This window comes from Spinacia oleracea, chromosome 2 (assembly GCF_020520425.1).
Source record: "Spinacia oleracea cultivar Varoflay chromosome 2, BTI_SOV_V1, whole genome shotgun sequence".
Lineage (NCBI taxonomy): Eukaryota > Viridiplantae > Streptophyta > Magnoliopsida > Caryophyllales > Amaranthaceae > Spinacia > Spinacia oleracea.
The window spans coordinates 10,270,498-10,293,561 of NC_079488.1; the positions used below are offsets into that span (position 1 = coordinate 10,270,498).

Sequence of the window (23,064 nt, forward strand, 5' to 3'; positions counted from 1 at the left end):
TGATCTCACTGAATCATTAACTTGTTAATTAATACTGAACCGCATTTATTAGACTTAACATTGAATGCATACTTGGACCAAGGGCACTATTTCCTTCAGTCTCCCACTTGTCCTTAGGGACAAGTGTGCATTTACCTAATTCCTTTGTCGCTCTATGCTTGCTCTTGAACATAAGGTAAGAGTTGTCATCCTTATTATGTCCAGAGGTGTTTCCCGATTTCAGAGTTCAACTGATCAAATAAACAGATAATAATAGCCTATGATTCATCCGAGCACGGCCATGCATTTTACAGTTTCTAGCTCTCCGAGTGGCCTTGTACAACTTTTAAGCATCTCATCCCGATTTATGGGAGGACAATCCCAATCTTGCGATCTTGAGATTAGACTTCGTTTGATAGGTGATTACCTGAGCGTTGCCTTTATAGCCTCCTTTTACGGTGCGACGGTTGGTCAGCGTCAAAGTAACCGGTTCTCAAATAAGTAATCTCAAATCACTCAGGTATTGAGGATTTAGTGTCTAATAATTTTAATGAAATTTACTTATGACAGATTTTCATCTCTTACAGTAAAGTTTCATAGGTCTGTCCGATACTAGTCTTCCCAAAGTAAGTATTGAAGGAAATAATTCCCTTGGTCCAAGTATGCATTCAATGTTAAGTCTAATAAATGCGGTTCAGTATTAATTAACAAGTTAATAATTCAGTGAGATCAAGTGAGCTGAATGCCTAGCTAGAGGCCGCTTCAGTTTAAGTGGAATTAATGATATTAATCCACAGCTTACTCTTGACTGAACCCGTAGGGTCACACAAATAGTACGTAAACGGATCAAGTATTTAATGGCATTAGATACTCCATCTATGGATATTCGGAATGGACGGATCTTAGTTTCAGTGGGAGCTGAGATCGTCACAGGCAAGAAATGAATACTCCGGAAACGATGATATTGCCGGAAACGGAAATATGGATTGTATCGGAAATATAAATATTATCCAAGTCGTAGATGTTGCCGGAAACGGAAACATGGTACGTATCGGAAAATATTATCGGAAATGGAAATATTGCCAGAATCGGAAATATTACCGGAAACGGAAATATTGTCAGAATCGGAAATATTATCGGAATCGGAAAATAATTCCGGAAACGGAAATATTAAATATTTGTTCGAAACGGAAATTAATTCCGGAATCGGAAATATTAAATATTGTTCGTATCGGAAATGAATTCCGGAATCGGGAATTTAATCGGAAGCGTATCGTACGAATTAGCATCGGACGAGGCCCGCTAGACGAAGGCCCAGCACGAAGCCAGGCCGTCGCCCAGCGAGCCAACGCGCACCAGCGCACGCCAAGCCTCGACCAGGCCCAGCGCAAGGCCAGGCCCAGCCAAGGCCTTGGGCGCGCGCGCGGAGCATAGCGTGGGCCGAGCGCTGTGCGCCTAGCGTGGGCCGCAAGGCTTGCGCGGGTGTACGGTGCTCGTGCATTGCTTGTGCGAGAATCCTGAAGCAATCAGAATTCAAAGTGTGATTAAATCCTAAAACTATTAGATAATGATTATTTAATTAGAGTCCTAGTAGGGTTATAATTAAATAAATTAGTATCCTAATAGGATTCCAAAACCCTTTCCATAACTCTATAAATAAGTGCCTAGGGTCACATATTTTCACAGATTATTCAAGTATTCAAAGTGAGTTTTTGAGAGAAAATTCAGACACATTTCTTGACCATAAGTGCCGAAAATCTTTAGTACCTTAAGGGCAATTCTAGTTGGTTAATCTTAAGGCGGATCCGGACGTGCTGTGGACTATCTACGGAGGGACGACACCTGGAGTCCTAAAGACTTGTTCTTGTTCGGTTCGGGCGCAGCTAGGGAAGGCACGCAACAAAGAGTATGCATCTAAACTATGCTATATGATTATGTGTAAATAATATGTATTCCTGGCTAAATGGTTTTTCCGCATGATTTATGAATTGTCATATGTATCATAACCTAAAAGTGGTATCACGAGCCTCTTATTATTTTCATAATCTAAATTGCATGAACATGGTTAAATATTACAAATTTGCAAGAATTAAAAGGGGTGATTAATTTTCGTAATTGTTAATTAATTGCAAATTGCGTTTATTTAATTATACGTACGCAGTTTTTCGGCAGTTTCTTCGTTACTCATCCAAATTGAGTGATTTTTGTGTCAATTCCGCATGTAAAAGGCATTCTAAAATTTTGACAAAAAGACTATTTTTCTGCCGAACCCAGAATTCTCAATTTCGAAGCCTAACTATGACTTTTCGAAGGTTTTAGTTTTTCGAATGCAAAATTTCGTAAATTTAAGATGTTAAATTAAATATTTGCGATTCTTGCTGATAAATCTTGAATTTTTGATTGACCTACTGTATATGTTTAACAAGTTTGAATGCCTAGCCTTGTTAATTATGCAATCTAATTTGTAATTATGATTAATTTGTTGGAAATTAGAATAATTTAGAATTAATTTGATTTTCATAATTAATTATAATTTAATTAGAAACCTATGATTAAAAACCACCATAAAAATTGTAAATTTATGATAAATTTTAAATTTTTATGACCTAGGCTTGAATCCATAATAATCGGAAATCAATTGAATAATAAATTTTCAATTTTTCGCCCTAAAATTATGAAATTAATATTATTTATTAATTTATCATTAATTTTAATTTAAAATTTTATGCGATTCGTTCATATAACTTGCACGCACAAAGCAATGGACGCTTCGTGTTACCCTTAAGGGGTGTTGTATAGTGCGGGCATGCGACGACGAGCAAGGGAGCTCGTCGCCCGTGCGGCACGAATGCAATGAGCAGGGGCATGGTGCACGAGCACAAGGCAGCAGCCCTGCCTTGTGTCGTGGGCCACGAGCTATGGATGAATGGGCATGGGCGAAAGGCAAGGCATGGCAGTCGCGTGTGGGCAGCAAGCGAGCTGCGCCACAACGCGCACTGCCTCGCGCAAGCGCGCGCAGCCTCGCGCGCAGCGAGCGCAAGCTCGCGTGCCACGAGCGCTGCGCCCAGCGTTGATCGCGCGCAATTGCTCGCGCACAGCGAGCGATGGCTCGCGTGCATCAAGCGCTGGAGCGCGCGCAGCAAGCGCTGGCGAGCGCGCACAGCGAGCGATGGCTCGCGTGCGTCGGGCGCTGGCGCGCGCGCAGCGAGCACCTCTTGTGCGATGGCTTGCGATGGAAGATGCAGCAGCTATGCGACGAGCGCATGGGCTGCGCGCACATGGCCAGCGATGGCTGTGTGCGTGCGGCCCATGGGCGTGCGATGCGTAGGGTGTTTGCGTTGCGATTAGATCGTTTTGAATGTTTAATTTGAAATTTTCAGTTTACGTAATTTTAATTAATTTTAAAATTAATAATTTAAATTATTTTCTTGGATTTTAATTTTGAATATTGTAATTATAATAAATTTTATTTATTCTAATTATTTTACTAAAATTAAAATCATGAACTAATTTAAATACGACTGAAATTAAATTAAACTTTTTGGATTCAATTATAAATTCATATGAGCTTTAAATTTTAATTAAATTTGTATGTTTCCGGTTAGACTAGAAATACATTTTTATGTTTAAAATTAGTAAAGCATACGAATTTATTGGTTTAAGTGGGAGCCCTTTTAGTCATAAACTCTTGATTAGGTCTACAAATCCTTAAGGTTAAAACAACTTGATTAGAATTAATAAGGACTGAATAATTGGTAGATTACTGGTGCCCTTGATTAATTGCTGCAAATGTTTACGTGATGCATAATGTGTTTTACTAACCAGCTATGTGGGCCATTCATGATAATGAATGGGTGAATGGTATATATTGTATATGTACTGTTTTGCAGGTTATGAAGTGACTAGTATGGCCCAAATAGGATAGAAAATATGGTCTGCGCACCATTAATTTGAATGTAATTGGTCTAAAGTACCAAAGTTATTTTTCAATTCAAATATGGTCTGCGTACCATCAAATAGTTGTAATTAGTTATAGCTTATCCTATTTGAAGAAAATGGTGCCTCCCACGGAGATTTTCAAGACGGACTTTGAAGTCAAAGCTTCAAGATGAAGTCGGGCCATACTAGATCACATTTATCTTATGCATGTTTTAAGTTATTTATTGCTTTAAATATGTCTTAATTATGCATAAGATTGTGGCTTGATTATGTTGCATGATTAAGGATTTCAGTTCACTTAAAATCTAACCAACATAGTAAGAGCCTTAAGTTCCAAACTTAAAAATTGAGTTAAAAGGTGCCATGCCAAAATATACACTTGCTTGGATATCCTTTACATCAATCTAGTAATAGTTTTCGCTCAGCGAGGTGTTACTTATTGGTCCTAAAGGGGCAAGGTACACAAATAATTGTGAGTACATGGTAGTTTTGGTGAAACTCAACGATATAAGTAAGGAGTCCTTTTATGTCGTGGCAAAATCGATAGGTTTACCTAATAAGTTCTTAGACGTACCTATCAAGCAAGAATAGTTTCTAGACTATTAGCAAAAGGCTTTTGCTTACCTAAGATGTTCTAGGATTAAGTCGACAAACTGTGCTTAGTTCTTCAATGATTCACTAGTAGAAAAAACCCCTGTTGCAGCCCCCTTGTTGCAGCGTACAAGTATAAATACGCTTCAACAACCAGTCGGTCAACGCGGGTCAAACCCTTTAAAGGGTTATCGCAGCGTACATTTTAGTTGTTCGCAACAAATGCGTTTGTTGCAGCGTACAAAATAAAAGCCCGCAGCAACAACCCGTAGTTATTGCAGCGTACATGTTAATGCCCGCTGCAACAAGTCCGCGTTTCAAATTAAAATTTTTACTTTCCTAGTTGCAACGTACAAACCGCGCTCAATCTCTGTTCCTTCTCTGCTATAGCTCCAAGCCTTTTCCCTTAAACAAATATCCAAGGTCGCCGTCGAACTCAGCTCGCGTCGCCGTCGAACCCAAGAGTTGCTCAGCCCTGCGTCGCTGTCTTGGTTCCGTTGGTTGCTCATCTCCCCGTCGCGTCGTGGTTCAGCCCTCCGTCGCTGTCTTGGTTCCGTGGTTCCGTGGTTCAGCCCTGCGTCGCTGTCTTGGTTCCGTGGTTCAGCATCTCCCCGTCGCGTCGTGGTTCCGGTGGTTGCTCGGCGTCGTGGTTCCGGTGGTATGGTGTGTTCAATTTTTATTTTCGTTTTTATTTTCGTTTTCAGATTAGGGTTCAATTTTAGTTTTTGATTTTCGTTTTGATTATTGTTTTTGATTTTCGTTTTTGATTTTCGTTTTGATTTTCGTTTTGATTTTCGTTTTTGAAACTTAACGACCCAACGAAGTAAATGGGGATTGCTATGTTTCCGAGTATAGATCTATTTCTTTAAAAAGCACACAGCCACTATTTAAGCTTGCTCATAACAAGTAATGGGGAATGGCCTAAGGCTGTTGCTGACTGCTACTCACCCCTTCAGACTGTTGTTTGGATGTTATTTTGCTGATTTCCAAGAGGCTTTTGGATTACCTTTTTTTTTTAATTTTTTTAATTTCCAAGTATGCTCAAAGTGTTGAATACATCACTTAGATCAGTAGTATCAGGCCCTTCAAAAACATCAGTATTCACCCGTCTTCTTGGTAGAGTTGGGAAGGGGAACTCTTCATTTGCAGGACCTTACAAAATAATCTCTGTTATCCAACCATCTGGGTTAAAATTCTGTTTTAAGATCTCAAACCTTTGTGTACAGACGATATGGGATGGCTGCTTGACTCAAGTTTACCTCAAGTCAGTTGTGAGTCAAAACCATTAAGTGGTCGTTGTAAACCCAAGACCTTCAGGAAATCACTGGCCTTTGTCCACACTGATTTAGACTATTTAGTATTTACACTGAAAAAGAAGAGTTGAACATTTTCAAGGCTCTCACATATGCGCATGAACTAGCTCTTGTACCTCTCAAAACCTTCCTCTAAGAAACTTTAGCATACGAGCCACACAAACATCATATATAAACTTGAAAGAAATAAGTAGTGTGATGCAGAACATCGTGCCCATTACCAACTGAACTCGTCAAATCTCAGCAATTAAAGATTATTTTTAACTGTAAGTCTGCTATCTTCTGAGCCCCACTTTTTATCAGCTTATTGGCTGCTGCTTTGTGGGTGCGACATTCCGGCCACCTGCCACTTTAGGATAGCTTTTAAATCCTGGAATACTAGAGCCTTGTTTGGAGTAAAGGAAGTTCCTAGAGTATTTTTCAACCTCCTCCATTATTAGGGAAAAGAGATATCTGATTCCAATAGGTTTAAAGGATAAATAACACCACATTTTTGCCGACTGAAGCCTATCAGCATATATGAAAGGCTTCTTACAGCCCAGGTTACAGGATTTTATTCTGGCATTACCCTTCTTCCTTCCCCGAGGTTACGTAAGCACTTAGTTCCGCACTTGAATGCTGCGTTAATGCCAATAACTTGAATAATGTGATTGCTACGTGGTGATGTGGTAGATAGTTAATTTCCTGTTACATGCATTCTATGAGAAATATCTGAATTTGGCCCTCGAACTATTTTCGTTTGATTTTCGTTTTGATTTTCGTTTTGATTTTCGTTTTGATTTTCGTTTTTATTTTGATTTTTTTGGCTGTTTTTCAATTATTTCTTTAATTTGCAGTTAATTGTGAAGATGGGTAGATACGCATATGGTTGAAGAGAGGGGCGATGATCGTACTGCCAGCATAATCTATCATCGTGCTTGTTCGAATTTCAACAATTGCATAAGGTATTGATATATCTAATTATCTTCATAAAATTTCTCTTTTCCTCTTTTGAAAGTTGAAATCAATAGTACAGTAAGTGCATATCATTTTTACGATAAATAAAATTTGGATAAGTATAGTAAGTGTAATAATAAAACGTGTACATTAGTATTCTATGCTTAAGTATCCATTCCGTTTTACTTATTAGGACTGTTTTTGGACTTCTAATATCACTTCAGTGAAGCATTGATAAACTTAAATGATGTAACCAAAGATTTGCGGAACTTCTTAATGATTTTGTGACTTCTTAATATATGTGTTTATGTGTGGAACCTTTTGTTGTTGTTATTAGTAATGAGTCGTCGTTGGATGTATGGTGACCATACTACGGCAGAATACTTGAGTGGGGTCGCAGAGTTCATTAGATGTGCTTTAGCACACCAACGGAGTACAAAAGCCGAAAAAATCTATTGTCCCTGCCGTGATTGTAACAATATCAAGCGGTTAGGTGACATTGATGAAATTGAGGATCATTTATTTCGCCGTGGGTTTAAGCAAGATTACCATGTTTGGTTTTGGCATGGTGAAACAATACCTGATCGTCCAAGTTCTAGTGTCCATGAATTTGATGTTCAGAGTAATGAGAGTGATGATGATATTTATGAGAATAATGAGACGGATGATGATGAGGAAGAAGATGATGAAATAAATGAGATGATGGATGGGCTGAAAGATCACTTGGACGAACGACCTCAGATGTTCGAACAAGTATCAAAGGCTGCTGAAACTCCATTGTATCCCGGTTGTACAAAATTCAGCAAGTTGGAATGTGTGTCAATACTTTACAACCTCAAATGTAAAGGTGGTTGGAGAGATGAACACTTTGACACCTTATTGGAGTGGGTAGGTGAATTTTTGCCGGAAGGGAATGATATCCCCACCTCTACCTATTATGCCAGGAAATTGATGTGTCCCTTAGGCTTAGAGGTCGACAAGATAGATGCTTGCCCAAATGATTGTATCCTTTACAGAAAAGAGCATGAACATTTGGATGAGTGTCCAACATGCGGCGCATCTCGTTACAAACGCAAAGGGGCAAATTCAGCTAAGAGGGGCCCGCCTGCTAAGTCTTTGTGGTATCTTCCAATCATACCTAGGTTTGAGCGTATGTTTTCATTGCAGAAACAAGCAAAAAACTTAAGGTGGCATGCGGAAGTGAGGAAGAAAGAAGGACTCCTTCGACATCCTGCAGATTCTGTTCAATGGAGAAATATTGATAAGAAATATCCTGAATTTGGTAAGGAGGTTAGAAATCTAAGGCTTGCTTTATGTGCAGATGGTGTGAATCCATATGGAACTCTAAGCAGTCAACATAGCACATGGCCGGTTCTTCTAGCAATTTATAATCTTCCTCCATGGCTGTGTATGAAGCGGAAGCATATCATGTTATCACTCCTCATCTCGGGGCCTAAGCAACCTGGAAATGACATAGATGTGTACCTGGCTCCACTCATAGATGATTTGAAATTATTGTGGAATGAAGGTGTTTCAATGTTCGATGCACACACCAATTCAAGCTTTACATTGCGAGCTATGGTTTTTTGTACCATAAATGATTTTCCGGCATATGGAAACTTGTCTGGATACAAAACCAAAGGAGAACAAGCATGCCCTATATGTGAAGAGGACATGAAGCCCACATGGTTGCATAATTTCAAGAAAAATGTTTACCCAGATTTCAGGAAGCACCTCAGTCGATATCACCCTTATCGTAAGAAGAAGAAAGAATTCAATGGGTTCACCGAGGAAAGAGTAGCTCGTACGCCTTTGACAGGATCACAGGTTTATGAACGAATAAAAAATGTTGAAACCAAATACGGCAAGTGCTACAAGTCCAAGTCTAAAAAGGGTGTTTTGTGGAAGAAAGTATCTCCATTATGGGATCTTCCCTACTGGAGAGATTTGTCGGTTAGGCATTGTCTCGATGTAATGCACATTGAGAAAAATGTGTGCGATGCTATCATTGGGACTTTGCTAAACATGCCTGGAAAGACTAAGGACAATGAGAATGTGCGGAAAGATATGAAAAAGAGGAATATTCGACCAGATTTGTGGCCTGTTGAAAAATCTGGTGCGGGTGGTACTAAGACTTATCTGCCTCCAGCGTGTTACACAATGTCAAGAAAGGAGAAGAAGCAGTTTTGTGAGTGCTTACATGGAATTAAGGTTCCCTCGGGATATTCGTCGAATGTAAAGCGCCTAGTATCTCTCTCGGACCTTAGGTTGGTTGGTATGAAGTCTCATGATTGCCATGTAATGATTAATGTGTTTTTGCCAATTGCACTTCGTGGGATATTGCCGAAACACGTGAGACATGTTATAACAAAACTTTGTGTGTTTTTCAATTCTATATGTGCTAAAGTGATTGATCCGGAGAAATTAGATTCTTTGCACAATGATATTGTTGAAACTTTGTGTCGATTTGAAATGTACTTTCCACCATCTTTCTTTGATATTATGGTGCACTTAATTGTCCATTTAGTTCGAGAAATCAAGTTATGTGGTCCGGTGTTCTTAAGATGGATGTATCCTTTTGAGAGATTTTTTGGGCATTTAAAGGACAAAACAAAGAATCGGGCAAGGCCGGAGGGTAGTATCATTCGGGGAGTCCTTGAGGAAGAGATATCTCAATATGTAGCTGAATTCTTAACAAGGCTTGAGCAAATAGGTCTTCCAAAATCTCGTCATGCAGGGAGGCTTGAAGGGCATGGGGTAATTGGTAAAAATGTGATCTCGCCTCCATCTGAAAGGAAGAATAAGGCACATCTTTGTGTGTTGCAGCATCTTACCGAGGTCAATCCTTACATAGATAAGCATTTGCTAGAATTGCAACAAAAGAATCCTAAGTTGAAGGAAAGAGCGTTGATGCAAGAACATAATCGCACATTTGTTGATTGGTTTAAGAAGAAAGTAGCCGAGGAAATGAAAAAAAATCTAGATGTTTCTGAAACGGTCCAGTGGTTAGCTCGAGGTCCTCGACTATGTGTTCTGTCTTATGAAGGGTATGATATCAATGGGTTCACATTCTACACTAGAAGACAAGATGAAAAGAGTGTGGTGCAGAATAGTGGAGTGAAGCATGTTGCAGCATCTAGGGTCTATGCAAGCGCCAAGGATAGAAGACCGGTTGATGCGACACAATCATATTATGGTGTTATCGAAGAAATATGGGAGCTTGATTACAACAAATTTACGATCCCTGTATTCCGGTGCAAGTGGGCCAACAACCATAATGGGGTGAAACAGGATGAAATTTTTCCTGGTTTAACATTGGTTAACTTTGATCGATTAAGTGATAGTGACGAGCCATTCATTCTAGCATCACAAGCTAAGCAAATTTTCTATGTGGTAGACAATGTTGATCCTATATGGCGTGCAGTTGCCCAAGGCAAGAGAAATATTCTGGGTATTGATGATGTTGTGGATGAAGATGAGTATGACAAGTACGATGAAACACCCCTGTTACCAACGGTTGTTCAACCGTTACCGGAGGAGGAAGATGCAAATAATACTAATCATATGCGTACAGATCATAGGGAAGGAATTTGGGTTGTAAACCGTAAATGAATAAGATGAGTTGGCTTCTGGGAATAGGTAATTCTAGCTAACTGAATATCAGATTAAATGTATCTTTTCTAGCATTTAGGAAGGTGTAGTTTGTACTTCCACATCTTTAATTCTTATTTTATACTTCCATTGTGTTCATGATTATACTTTTCTAGCTTTCTTTAATTCTTACTGTACTTCCACATCTTACTTTTGTTCCTGACCAAAGTTTTCTAACTTTCTGTGCAGATGACTTGAGATCCCCGAGTCAGAAATTTTCAGAAGCTTTCGGTGATTTGTGTCTTTTTAGAAGTTATCAGAATCGGAAAATAAAGCACGTATTTACTTTTGGTGAGTTGTGCGTTTTCTCCTAGTGTTGCGCTAATTAACATGTCTCCTAATCTTGAGCTAGAATGACCTAAATCAAAACGAGCGGGCTTAAATTGACCTTAGTTGAATAAATTGACCTAAATTGACCTTAGTTGACTAAATTAGCATAAATATGAACCATAACTACCAAACAAGTCTCAAATGGCATAAATTGATTGGATTGAGTCTAGGTAAGTTAAAACTAATCATATTAATCATTTAAAAGGATTAAAATGAGTGTTTAGGTTCTTTAGTTCAAAGTTGGGAGCGGAAATGTCATTTTAGCTCTATATATGACATATAACGACCCAACGAGCCATAAATGTGCATGAATAGGTTCGAATGAGTTTTAGAAACTTAAAACTATGCATATTAGTCATGTAATAAGAATAAAATGAGTCATTAGGTTCTTTAGTTCAAAGTTGGGAGCGAAAATGTCATTTTAGCTCTATATATGACCTATAACGACCCAACGAGCCATAAATGTGCATAAATAGGTTGGAATGAGTTTTAGAAACTTAAAACTATGCATATTAGTCATGTAATAGGATTAAAATGAGTGTTTAGGTTCTTTAGTTCAAAGTTGGGAGCGAAAATGTCATTTTAGCTCTATATATGACCTTTAACGACCCAACGAGCCTTAAATGTGCATAAATAGGTTGGAATGAGTTTTAGAAACTTAAAACTATGCATATTAGTCATGTAATAGGATTAAAATGAGTGTTTAGGTTCTTTAGTTCAAAGTTGGGAGCGGAAATGTCATTTTAGCTCTATATATGACCTTTAACGACCCAACGAGCCTTAAATGTGCATAAATAGGTTGGAATGAGTTTTAGAAACTTAAAACTATGCATATTAGTCATGTAATAGGATTAAAATGAGTGTTTAGGTTTGTTAGTTCAAAGTTGGGAGCGAAAATGTCTTATTTTAGCATAAATATGAACCATAACGACCAAACAAGTCTCAAATGGCATAAATTGATTGGATTGAGTCTAGGAAAGTTAAAACTAATCATATTAATCATTTAAAAGGATTAAAATGAGTGTTTAGGTTTGTTAGTTCAAAGTTGGGAGCGAAAGTGTCATATTAGCCTAAAAATGAGTTCTTAGGTTCTTTAGTTCATAGTTGGGAGCAAAAATGCCTCATTTTATCATAAATATGAACCACAACGACCAAACAAGTCTCTAATGTGAATAAATAGATCGGATCGAGTCTTGGAAAGTTAAAATTAATCATATTAATCATTTAAAAGGTTAAAATGAGTCCTTATGTTCGTTAGTTCATAGCTGGGAGCGAAAATGCCTCATTTTAGCATAAGTGGTGTTTTCTAGACTTATCTCATATGAGTATATGATTTCATGATATAAGAGAAGTGAGATTGTCAGATTTCCTCATTAAGTTTCTTAATCATTGTTGCTTGAGTTTAAGTGAAACTCAATTACATAATTTCATTTTACGATCTAACTTACATACTACTCCGTACTATACTAGATTAATAGAACTTGTTTATAGAATGAGTTAGCTGCCCTGCATTCTCATATTGCCTCAACAAACACACCAAGAATGACAAAGAACATTGCAGATCAGATCAGCACAGATCAATGCAGATCAGATGAGGGTAGCACTGATCTGTGTTGATCTGTTCTGCACTGATCTGTGCTGATCTGATCTGCACAGATCAGTGCAGATCAGATCAGCACTGATCTATGCTGATCTGTTCTGCAGATCTGATCAGTGCAGAACAGATCAGCACAGATCAATGCTGATCTGATCTGCACTGATTTGGGCAGATCAGATCAGCACAGATCAGTGCAGAACAGATCAGCACAGATCAGTGCTGATCTGATCAGCACTGATCTATGCTGATCAGATCTGCACAGATCAGTGCATTCCACATATATAATTTTTCATGCTTGTTGGCTTGTTGCTGCTATAGAGTTCAAATTCTTTGATATGATTTGATTCTTTGAAGGCCGGAGCATGTGTCAACTTAGTATTCTATCAATTGTTCAATTACATTGTAAAGCGATGTTTTGGTCCCTAACAAAAAGCGGAGAGGAATAAAAAGAGGGAAAAGGGGTGAAATGGATCAAGGAAGGGATGTGAAGGTTGGTTTTTCTGGTGATGTATCCATGGTGGGTGGAAGTGAGAGTTGCTTTAGTGGTGACTAGTGAGGTGACGGTGATAGTGGTGGTGAGGTGATGGTGGGGTGGGGTGGATTGATTTGGGATGATGGTGGTGACCATTGAGTCATTGACCAATGAGAGACTGATAGAAATTTGGGGGAATCCAAGTCCAGGGGGAAGTCTGGGGAACCAAACAGCCCCTAAATTTCTTTCTCTCTATGCTGTTCTTATTGATTTTCCATTATGTTGAGCTTTGACATATTTACACTTAAATTTCTCGTTCATTCTTCAATTAGTGCCATCTCTTTTGCATGATCCCCTTTGTACAAACTAGAGACTTAAAATTGGTGGGGAGTGGTACTGTTAGTTGCTGTTGTTTCAAAATTGACCTTGATTTATCTCTTCTGACTGCCATAAAACTAGCATCTGCAAATCCTTGATGAAATTTTATTAACCAAATATTTGGTTAAAATAGTGTCAATTGTTCCTCTATGGTTTCACTTTAAAAAAATGGACTTACCTGACTACCTGTCTCAAGCTGCAGATGCAACAGTCATATTGTTATAATTCGAACAAAATCAACAAGGGGGGAACATTGCAGATCAGGTCAGCACAGATCAGTGCAGATCAGATCAGCACTGATCTGTGCTGATCTGTTCTGCACTGATCTGTGCTGATCTGTTCTGCACTGATCTGTGCTGATCTGTTCTGCACTGATCTGTGATGATCTGTTCTGCACTGATCTGTGCTGATCTGATCAGCACTGATCTGTGCTGATCTGATCAGCACTGATCTGTGCTGATCTGATCAGCACTGATCAGTGCAGATCAGATCAGCACAGATCAGTGCTGATCAGATCAGTGCAGAACAGATCAGTGCAGATATCACAGATCAGATCAGCACTGATCAGTGCAGATCTGATCAGCACTGATCTGTGCTGATCTGTGCTGATCCGATCAGTGCAGATCAGTGCTGATCTGATCTGCACTGATCAGTGCTGATCTGATCTGTGATATCTGCACTGATCTGATATCCTTCTGTATGCTAGAGCACTGATTTGCTGCTGCGCGCACATTTTGTAACCACTCTTCTGTATGTTTTACTTGATGCAGGAACAACATAGGTACGATGAATGAAAACCAAATTGTTGTTAGGCATGAATCAGAAGGTGGCAAGACTCCCACAACGCGTGACGAATCACAAGATGTTAGTACGATTACAAAGACCATTAAAGGCCGTGGTCCGTCAAAAGGTGTTAAAGTCGCTAAGCCTATGTTCCTTGAGTATAATGTATATAATGTCCCCGATGGACAATGGTCTCATGAATACGGGAAGCAAGTTGGGAGTTGTGCTACTAGAATTAATATTAACGTCCCATTATATCCAAAGGTAGATGAGCAAATCAAGAAGGGGTTTTGGGAGGAGACTAAGGTAAGCATTGGATATTAACTTGATTTGTATATTTTAGGGATTATTTAATTTGATTTAAATACTATTTTTATAATCTAACTTTTTTTAATTATTAACAGCTTATGTTCCACATTACTGATGATTCTAATCATTCGAGGGAGAAATATTTTCATTCTTGTGTGGCGAAACGATTTAGTTGTTTCAAGAGCAAGTTGGTGCGCCGATGGATAACTATGAAGGAAAAGAAGCCAAAAAATCAAACAAACAAGATGCCTTGGGATGTCTACAACCATATCACAGAGGATGATTGGAAGACTTTTGTTAAACATTATTTCCTGCCAGAGTCATTGGTAATGATAATATTTCTTTAACTTGTCCTTAAAGAGTTTTTCATGTAGCAAACTGACATTGGTTCTAGGACAAAAAGTTATCAGAAAAAACATTTATTTCCATCTTTTTATGTTGTCTTTGACAGCTTCGTAGTGAAAAGGCGAGGAAAAGTGCATCATGCAACAAGAACCCACATCGCACCGGCCAAAAGGGTTATAATAGAAAGCGACTAGATTGGATAAAGGATGGACGACTTCCACCAGATGCAGCTTTACCTATCTCGAGTAGCTCCTCGGTGAACTCATCAGTGACCTCAAATGTTAATAGAGTTAGAAAATACAGATCAAAGGAGTGGATTTTGGCCCATCAAGTACAAAATAAAGAGGGAAAGTGGGAAATTGACCCGAACGATACAGAAGTTGTTGAAATCGCAACAAAAGCTGTAAGTAGCGATAATTAATTAATATTTACTTGCTTTGATTAGAGAATATAAAGTAATTTTACTTTCCTAATTGGCAGTTAGAGTGCATCGCAGAAGAGGAAAAAGGAAATCTTTCTTTCGAACAGGGTGAGGATGCCCTCACTAAAGCTATAGGGAAAAAAGATCATCGTGGGCGTGTCAAGGGAACAGGTGGCATGGTTGGTATCAAAAAGGCTTTCGGTCCGTGTATTCGACATAGTAGAAGTGACCATGGTGAAGCTTCATCAGAAAATTACGAATCAATCAGAGCTTCTGTGAAAAAGGAGTTTGAAGGTGAATTAGAGAAAATGGTAGAGAAGAGGGTGGCAGAGGCCCTCCAAAAGCAACTAAGCACCTTGTTAAAAACAGGACAACTAAACTCCATTTCTACCCCGATACCTGATGACCTCCACTTAAATGATTCTGCCAGAGTTGACCTTGATGTTAGTGCTACAAGAACCACTCGTCACATCTTAGTGCCGCAACCACGCGAGCTAAAGGTACGACGTAGTCACTCTTTTTTAACATAGTTGCTTGATCCTTTTATGTTTTTAGTTGACATTTACTTAATAATCTGTATCACTTACAAAGTTGCATTGAAACCTTTGTTTATGAAGGAAAGGACTCCATGTCGTCTTGCCCTTGAGGAGAAAGTTTCAGGCAACAACATTGTCGTGGCGGATGGTATGGTACAACCCTCAGATGGTGCATTGCCCCAACATTTTACATCGATGAAGCCTGGTCACTATAAAGTCCAAGTTGATTTTGTTTACGACGGACATGTTGATGATATTCTTCCGGTACCTACGGGAGATGGTTTCACTAACTTAGGCGGTGCTCTGGGTAGTTTTGTGCAATGGCCCATACACTTAGTGATTTTCGAAGACGGCGAGGTATATATGTTTTATTGTTTAGAATGTATATGTTCACGCAAGCACATTCGACATCTTACCTACTCTTGTTTTTGTTGAATTTTAAAGGATTGTATTTCACCTCCTAAAAAGAAGTCCAAGTCTAATGTTTCTAAAGAGAGGGATGGTAGCTCCAAGAAAAAGACAACGGTGTTAGCGGCCCAAAAGAAGACAACAGACTTACCATCCAAGGTAAACCCTCTAAAACTCATTCGAACCTAAAATGACATTTTCGCTCCCAACTTTGAACTAAAGAACCTAAGGACTCATTTGATTCTTATTACACGACTAGTATGCATAGTTTTAAGTTTCTAAAACTCATTCGAACCTAATTATGCACATTTAAGGCTCGTTGGGTCGTTATAGGTCATATATTAACCTAAAATGACATTTTCGCTCCCAACTTTGAACTAAAGAACCTAAGGACTCATTTGATTCTTATTACACGACTAATATGCATAGTTTTAAGTTTCTAAAACTCATTCGAACCTATTTATGCACATTTAAGGCTCGTTGGGTCGTTATAGGTCATATATTGAGCAAAAATGACATTTTCGCTCCCAAATTTGAACTAAAGAACCTAAGGACTCATTTGATTCTTATTACATGACTAATATGCATAGTTTTAAGTTTCTAAAACTCATTCGAACCTATTTATGCACATTTAAGGCTCGTTGGGTCGTTAAAGGTCATATATAGAGCTAAAATGACATTTCCGCTCCCAACTTTGAACTAAAGAACCTAAACACTCATTTTAATCCTATTACATGACTAATATGCATAGTTTTAAGTTTCTAAAACTCATTCCAACCTATTTATGTGAAGGAAATAATGCCCTTGGTCCAAGTATGCATTCTATGTTAAGTCTAATAAATGCGGTTCAGTATTAATTAACAAGTTAATAATTCAGTGAGATCAAGTGAGCTGAATGCCTAGCTAGAGGCCGCTTCAGTTCAAGTGGAATTAATGATATTAATCCACAGCTTACTCTTGACTGAACCCGTAGGGTCACACAAATAGTACGTAAACGGATCAAGTATTTAATGGCATTAAATACTCCATCTATGAATATTCGGAACCGACAGATCTTGGTTTCAGTGGGAGCTAAGATCGTCACAGGCAAGAAATGAATACTCCGGAAACGATGATATTGCCGGAAAGGGAAATATGGATCGTATCGGAAATATAAATATTATCCAAGTCGTAGATGTTGCCGGAAACGGAAACATGGTACGTATCGGAAAATATTATCGGAAATGGAAATATTGCCAGAATCGGAAATATTGCCGGAAACGGAAATATTGTCAGAATCGGAAATATTACCGGAATCGGAAAATAATTCCGGAAACGGAAATATTAAATATTTGTTCGAAACGGAAATTAATTCCGGAATCGGAAATATTAAATATTGTTCGTATCGGAAATGAATTCCGGAATCGGAAAATTTAACCGGAAGCGCATCGTACGAATAAGCATCGGACGAGGCCTGCCGGACGAGGCCCAGCACGAAGCCAGGCCATCGCCCAGCAAGCCAAGCGCGCCGCACAAACAGCCACGCCAGGCCCAGCGCAAGGCCAAGCCCAGCAGGCTGCGCAGCGCGCACAACGCGCACAGCACGCGCAGCGCGCAGCGCGCGCGGGCGCTGCGTGGGCTGCTGCTCGCGCGCACGCATGGGGCCCATCGTGGCAGCCGTGCGTGTGTGTGCAAGTGTTTGTGTTCGTGCACGTTTCCTAAAACATGCAGAGTTCGGTTAATGATTAAATTCCTAATTCTATTTGATAAATTAATTAAATTAGAGTTCTTGTAGGATTCTAGGTTTAATTAATTTGTATCTGAATAGGATTTCGATTCCCTTTCCATACCCCTATAAATATGAGGCTAGGGCTCACAATTTATAACAAGTTTCAAAGTATTCAAAAGTGAGTTTTTTGAGAGAAAATTAAAACACACATCTTGCTCATAAAGTGCCGAAATTTTCTAGTACCTTAAGGGCGATTCTAGTTGGTCAATCTTAAGGCGGATCCGGACGTGCTGTGGACTATCTACGGAGGGACGACACTTGGAGTCCTAAAGACTTGTTCTTGTTCGGTTCGGGCGCAGCTAGGGAGGGCACGCAACAAAGAGCATGCATCTTAATTATGCTATATGATTATGTGTAAATAATATGCAATCCTGGGTTAATGGTTGTTTCCGCATGATTTATGTAATATCATATGTATCATAACCTAACATTATGCACATTTATGGCTCGTTGGGTCGTTATAGGTCATATATAGAGCTAAAATGACATTTTCGCTCCCAACTTTGAACTAAAGAACCTAATGACTCATTTTATTCTTATTACATGACTAATATGCATAGTTTTAAGTTTCTAAAACTCATTCGAACCTATTCATGCACATTTAAGGCTCGTTGGCTCGTTATATGTCATATATAGAGCTAAAATGACATTTTCGCTCCCAACTTTGAACTAAAGAACCTAAGGATTCATTTGATTCTTATTACACGACTAATATGCATAGTTTTAAGTTTCTAAAACTCATTCGAACCTAATTATGCACATTTAAGGCTCGTTGAGTCGTTATAGGTCATATATTAACCTAAAATGACATTTTCGCTCCCAACTTTGAACTAAAGAACCTAAGGACTCATTTGATTCTTATTACACGACTAATATTAATAGTTTTAAGTTTCTAAAACTCATTCGAACCTAATTATGCACATTTAAGGCTCGTTGGGTCGTTATAGGTCATATATTAACCTAAAATGACATTTTCGCTCCCAACTTTGAACTAAAGAACCTAAGGACTCATTTGATTCTTATTACATGACTAATATGCATAGTTTTAAGTTTCTAAAACTCATTCGAACCTATTTATGCACATTTAAGGCTCGTTGGGTCGTTATAGGTCATATATTGAGCTAAAATGACATTTTCGCTCCCAAATTTGAACTAAAGAACCTAATGACTCATTTTATTCTTATTACATGACTAATATGCATAGTTTTAAGTTTCTAAAACTCATTCGAACCTATTCATGCACATTTATGGCTCGTTGGGTCGTTATATGTCATATATAGAGCTAAAATGACATTTCCGCTCCCAACTTTGAACTAAAGAACCTAAACACTCATTTTAATCCTATTACATGACTAATATGCATAATTTTAAGTTTCTAAAACTCATTCGAACCTAATTATGCACATTTAAGGCTCGTTGGGTCGTTATAGGTCATATATAGACCTAAAATGACATTTTCGCTCCCAACTTTGAACTAAAGAACCTAAGGACTCATTTGATTCTTATTACACGACTAATATGCATAGTTTTAAGTTTCTAAAACTCATTCGAACCTATTTATGCACATTTAAGGCTCGTTGGGTCGTTATAGGTCATATATTGAGCTAAAATGACATTTTCGCTCCCAAATTTGAACTAAAGAACCTAAGGACTCATTTGATTCTTATTATATGACTAATGTTAATTGACTATTGTTATAGGAATTTTCGCATCCAAAGAAGTCGAATTCTAAGCCTAAGTCCAACTTAGAGGTCGTGGGTAGTTGTGATCGTAAAACACAAGAATCAACCACCAAAAGCAAGAAAGCGGGACTTGTACACGATGCAATTCAAGGTCTTGGCCCGTCATGCAAATACTTGCAGTTTATCATGACTTCGGCGCCTGATGATATATATGATAATACTACCATCCCATTGGCGGCCTCAGTTTGGCACTCGGATTTTGATCAAGAAACATACATAACTGCGTCTGATATAGGAGAGTTCCTTCGCGGGGCGTGCTTAAACATTTCAGCGATCCAAGTCTACATATTGTAATTAAATGTTTTATTGTTGTTAATAAAACTATTATTTCTTTGAAGTTTTTTCTCTTTATCGATCTTAATAGTGTAATCTTGTTTATTTTGTAGGTGTTTATTGCACGATCATGCCAAATCATTTGAAATGTCTCGGATTTCGTTCATTTGTCCCGAGATTATGTCAAGCACTATAATCAAGGCCGACCCTGGAGCGCCAACAATGTATTTGAAAAACATTTTCCAAGCTGAAATTGAAAAGGAGAAGATGGGTAATCCTAACCTAACTAATTGGTTTTTAATCCCATATAATCAAGAGTAAGTGTGTTATATTATATAAGTTTCATATAAAATATTAATTATTATTGTTATTAAATATTTAATATATCATTTATAAATTATACAGAAATCATTGGAATTTATACGTGATGGACCTACGTAGAGGTTATGTATATATTTTCGATTCTGCTAGAGATCCACGTCGAACAGATTATGCATGGGGAATCTTGAGTTTGTAAGTTCTTTTTCTTACAAATTACATTAGTCTTTAAGAAACCTAAGCCAAAATCATATTCATGAGTACCCATGTTTCGTTAATTTTCTAGGGCATACCAAGTGTACAAGTGCAATGGTGGGCATTGTCCGAATAAAACGAGTTTTAAGTCGTGTAAACCCATTCATATAGAGGTATAACATGTTTCTTAATTAGCTTTTTGCTTTTTTTTTATTAATTATTGGCCTTGCAAGATAAAGTATTATGTTTCTTAATCAGTGTGCTCAACAAATCGGCGGAACTGAGTGTGGCTATTACGTTATGAAGTTCATGTTAGAGATAGTCACGTTACAACATGACTATGAAGGCCGGCTAGATGAGGTAATTAAGTAACTAATTGATTCGTATTCTAGACTATTAATACATTGTCATTAGTTGCTTGAATGTTAAAATGTGACATTTCATTTGCATTTAATCGATCTAATGCTCCATCAATTTTTTGTTTTTGTAAGGTCTATACTCCGAGGACTGCGCCTTATGCTAGTGAGGAAATTGATGTGGTTCGTGAGCAATGGGCGAAGTTTTTTACCACCAAGTATTTATTATTGACCTGATGGCGCTTGATCGTGTTGGTTTAGATGTTATAGAACAATCTTTTATGTTAAAATGTATGCGTACGTTGAAATTAGAACGTAAATGTATTTAAATGTATCGGTATGTGCACTTTTGGTTTTGGGATATATACAAAACTCCAGTTGTTGTTTTTATATTTGTTATACAGGTTGCGTTATTCTATTATTGTTTTGACACGTTTCTATATTTGGTGCAAGGCACTCTAGGTATCCCTAAACAAAATTAGAATTTTCCCGCCAAAAGTGCTTTTTTGCAGCGTACATATATGTTGTACGCTTCAACAAGGGAAAAAAATTTCGCAAAAATTCAGACTTGTTGCAGCGTACAAATAAATGTACGCTGCAAAAAATTGAGTAATTCAGACTTGTTGCAGCGTACAAATAAATGTACGCTGCAAAAAGTTGGGTCTGTTGCAGCGGGCTTTTATATGTACGCTGCAACAAGTCCAAAATTTTGCCAATTTTTTGGCACTTGTTGCAGCGTACATCTAAAAGCCCGCTGCAACAAATCACTTTTTGCAGCGAACATGTACGCTGCAACAAGTTCAGACTTGTTGCAGGCCCCCCAGTTGCAGCATACGATGTACGCTGCAACAGGGGTCTAAAAGCCCGCTGCTATAAGGGTTTTTTCTACTAGTGATTTTAGGACCTTGGAATCATTTTATTCACACCTGCCGGAACACATAACTTGAATAAAATGCTTAATAAACATTGAATTATGCATGTATGCTAGAATTTAAGTTTATTAAGAGAAACTGTGAATGGTTATTTATTTGTTTATTCTTTTCAATTGTAGTTTTTAATATGGCAAACAACAATTCATTCAACATTCGATCAATTCTCGAAAAGGAGAAGTTGAACGGGAAAAACTTCCTTGACTGGCAAAGGAACTTGCAAATAGTTCTTATGCAGGAAGAAAAGGAGTATGTCCTAGATGAGGCGATGCCCGAAGCCGCAGGCGACGGGGTCACTCAGGCAGCCCTCAATCGTTGGATTGATGCCAACAAGGATGTGAAATGTCTAATGCTCGCCACCATGAGTGCGGATCTGCAGAAAACGTTCATCAACTCAGATGCTTTCACAATCATCAGTGAGTTGAAGAACATGTTCCAAGATCTGGCTCGAGTCGAAAGATTCGAGACTCATAGGCAAATTCTTGAGACCAAGCTTAAGAAAGGCGAGCCCGTAAGTCCACATGTTCTCAAAATGATTGGACTCATTGAGAATATGAGTCGGCTGGATCAGCAATTTTCTCAGGAAATGGCTATAGACACCATCCTCCATTCTCTTCATAGCGGGTATGATCAGTTCAAACTGAACTACAGTATGAATAGTCTGGACAAAACGCTCACTGAGCTTCACGGTATGCTGAAGACCGCTGAAAAGACGCTCAAAAGTGATAAGCAGGATGTGCTTATGGTGCGTGGGGGCAAGTTCAAGAAATCTGGAAAGAAGAGGAATGCTAAGAAAGGTGGCGACAAGGCCAGCCCAACTAAGCAAACTGGCGCCAAATCTGTAAAGAGGAAGGTCAGTCAACCCACTTCTGAATCCGAATGCTTCTACTGCAAGAAGAAGGGGCATTGGAAGAGAGATTGCTTGAAGCTAAAGGAAGATCAGAAGAACGGAACAGTCGTTCCATCTTCAGGTATTTTCGTTATAGACTGTATACTTGCTAATTCAACTTCTTGGGTATAAGATACAGGTTGTGGCTCACACTTATGTTCCAATCCACAGGGACTAAGAAGAAGTAGAAAGTTAAGCAAGGGTGAAGTCGACCTACGAGTGGGAAATGGAGCACGGATTGCTGCATTAGCTGTAGGAACTTACTATTTGTCGTTGCCCTCCGGGCTAGTTTTGTAACTGGAAGAATGTTTCCATGTTCCAAGTCTTACTAAAAACATCATTTCAGTTTCTTGCTTAGATGCTAAGGGATTTTCTTTTTTAATAAAAGACAATAGTTGTTCGTTTTATTTTAAAGAGATGTTTTATGGATCTGCTAGATTAGTCAATGGAATTTATTTATTAGATCACGACAAACAAGTATATAACATAAATACCAAAAAGGCCAAAAAGGATGATTCAGATCTCACCTATCTGTGGCATTGTCGATTTGGCCATATAAACTTGAAACACTTAGAAAGACTTTAAAAGGAAGGAATTCTAGAACCA

General features: G+C 38.4%; 2 protein-coding genes across 2 annotated transcripts; both read left to right on the forward strand.

Moving 5' to 3' along the window:
* The first annotated feature begins 6,639 nt into the window (after nt 1-6,639).
* Nucleotides 6,640-15,087, forward strand: LOC130467749 (uncharacterized). The gene is made up of 5 exons (XM_056836488.1): nt 6,640-6,766; nt 10,599-10,700; nt 13,957-14,275; nt 14,374-14,604; nt 14,730-15,087. Exons 3-5 carry the CDS (start codon nt 13,973-13,975, stop codon nt 15,042-15,044), a joined length of 849 nt encoding a protein of 282 aa, XP_056692466.1. The 5' UTR covers nt 6,640-6,766; nt 10,599-10,700; nt 13,957-13,972; the 3' UTR covers nt 15,045-15,087.
* Nucleotides 15,088-15,120: 33 nt separating this feature from the next.
* LOC130467212 (uncharacterized) lies at nt 15,121-16,177 on the forward strand. Its single transcript, XM_056835650.1, has 3 exons — nt 15,121-15,544; nt 15,662-15,937; nt 16,025-16,177. Exons 1-3 carry the CDS (start codon nt 15,221-15,223, stop codon nt 16,175-16,177), a joined length of 753 nt encoding a protein of 250 aa, XP_056691628.1. The 5' UTR covers nt 15,121-15,220.
* Nucleotides 16,178-23,064: the final 6,887 nt, after the last annotated feature.

What these genes read in the sequence shown, in the direction of transcription:
- LOC130467749 (XM_056836488.1), top strand. Translation starts at nt 13,973, where the DNA reads ATGAATGAAAACCAAATTGTTGTTAGGCATGAATCAGAAGGTGGCAAG. An exon ending in GGTTTTGGGAGGAGACTAAG is followed by an intron (nt 14,276 to 14,373) that starts GTAAGCATTGGA and finishes AATTATTAACAG; the next exon opens with CTTATGTTCCACATTACTGA. An exon ending in ATTTCCTGCCAGAGTCATTG is followed by an intron (nt 14,605 to 14,729) that starts GTAATGATAATA and finishes TGTCTTTGACAG; the next exon opens with CTTCGTAGTGAAAAGGCGAG.
- LOC130467212 (XM_056835650.1), top strand. Translation starts at nt 15,221, where the DNA reads ATGGTTGGTATCAAAAAGGCTTTCGGTCCGTGTATTCGACATAGTAGA. An exon ending in CGCAACCACGCGAGCTAAAG is followed by an intron (nt 15,545 to 15,661) that starts GTACGACGTAGT and finishes TTGTTTATGAAG; the next exon opens with GAAAGGACTCCATGTCGTCT. An exon ending in TGATTTTCGAAGACGGCGAG is followed by an intron (nt 15,938 to 16,024) that starts GTATATATGTTT and finishes TGAATTTTAAAG; the next exon opens with GATTGTATTTCACCTCCTAA.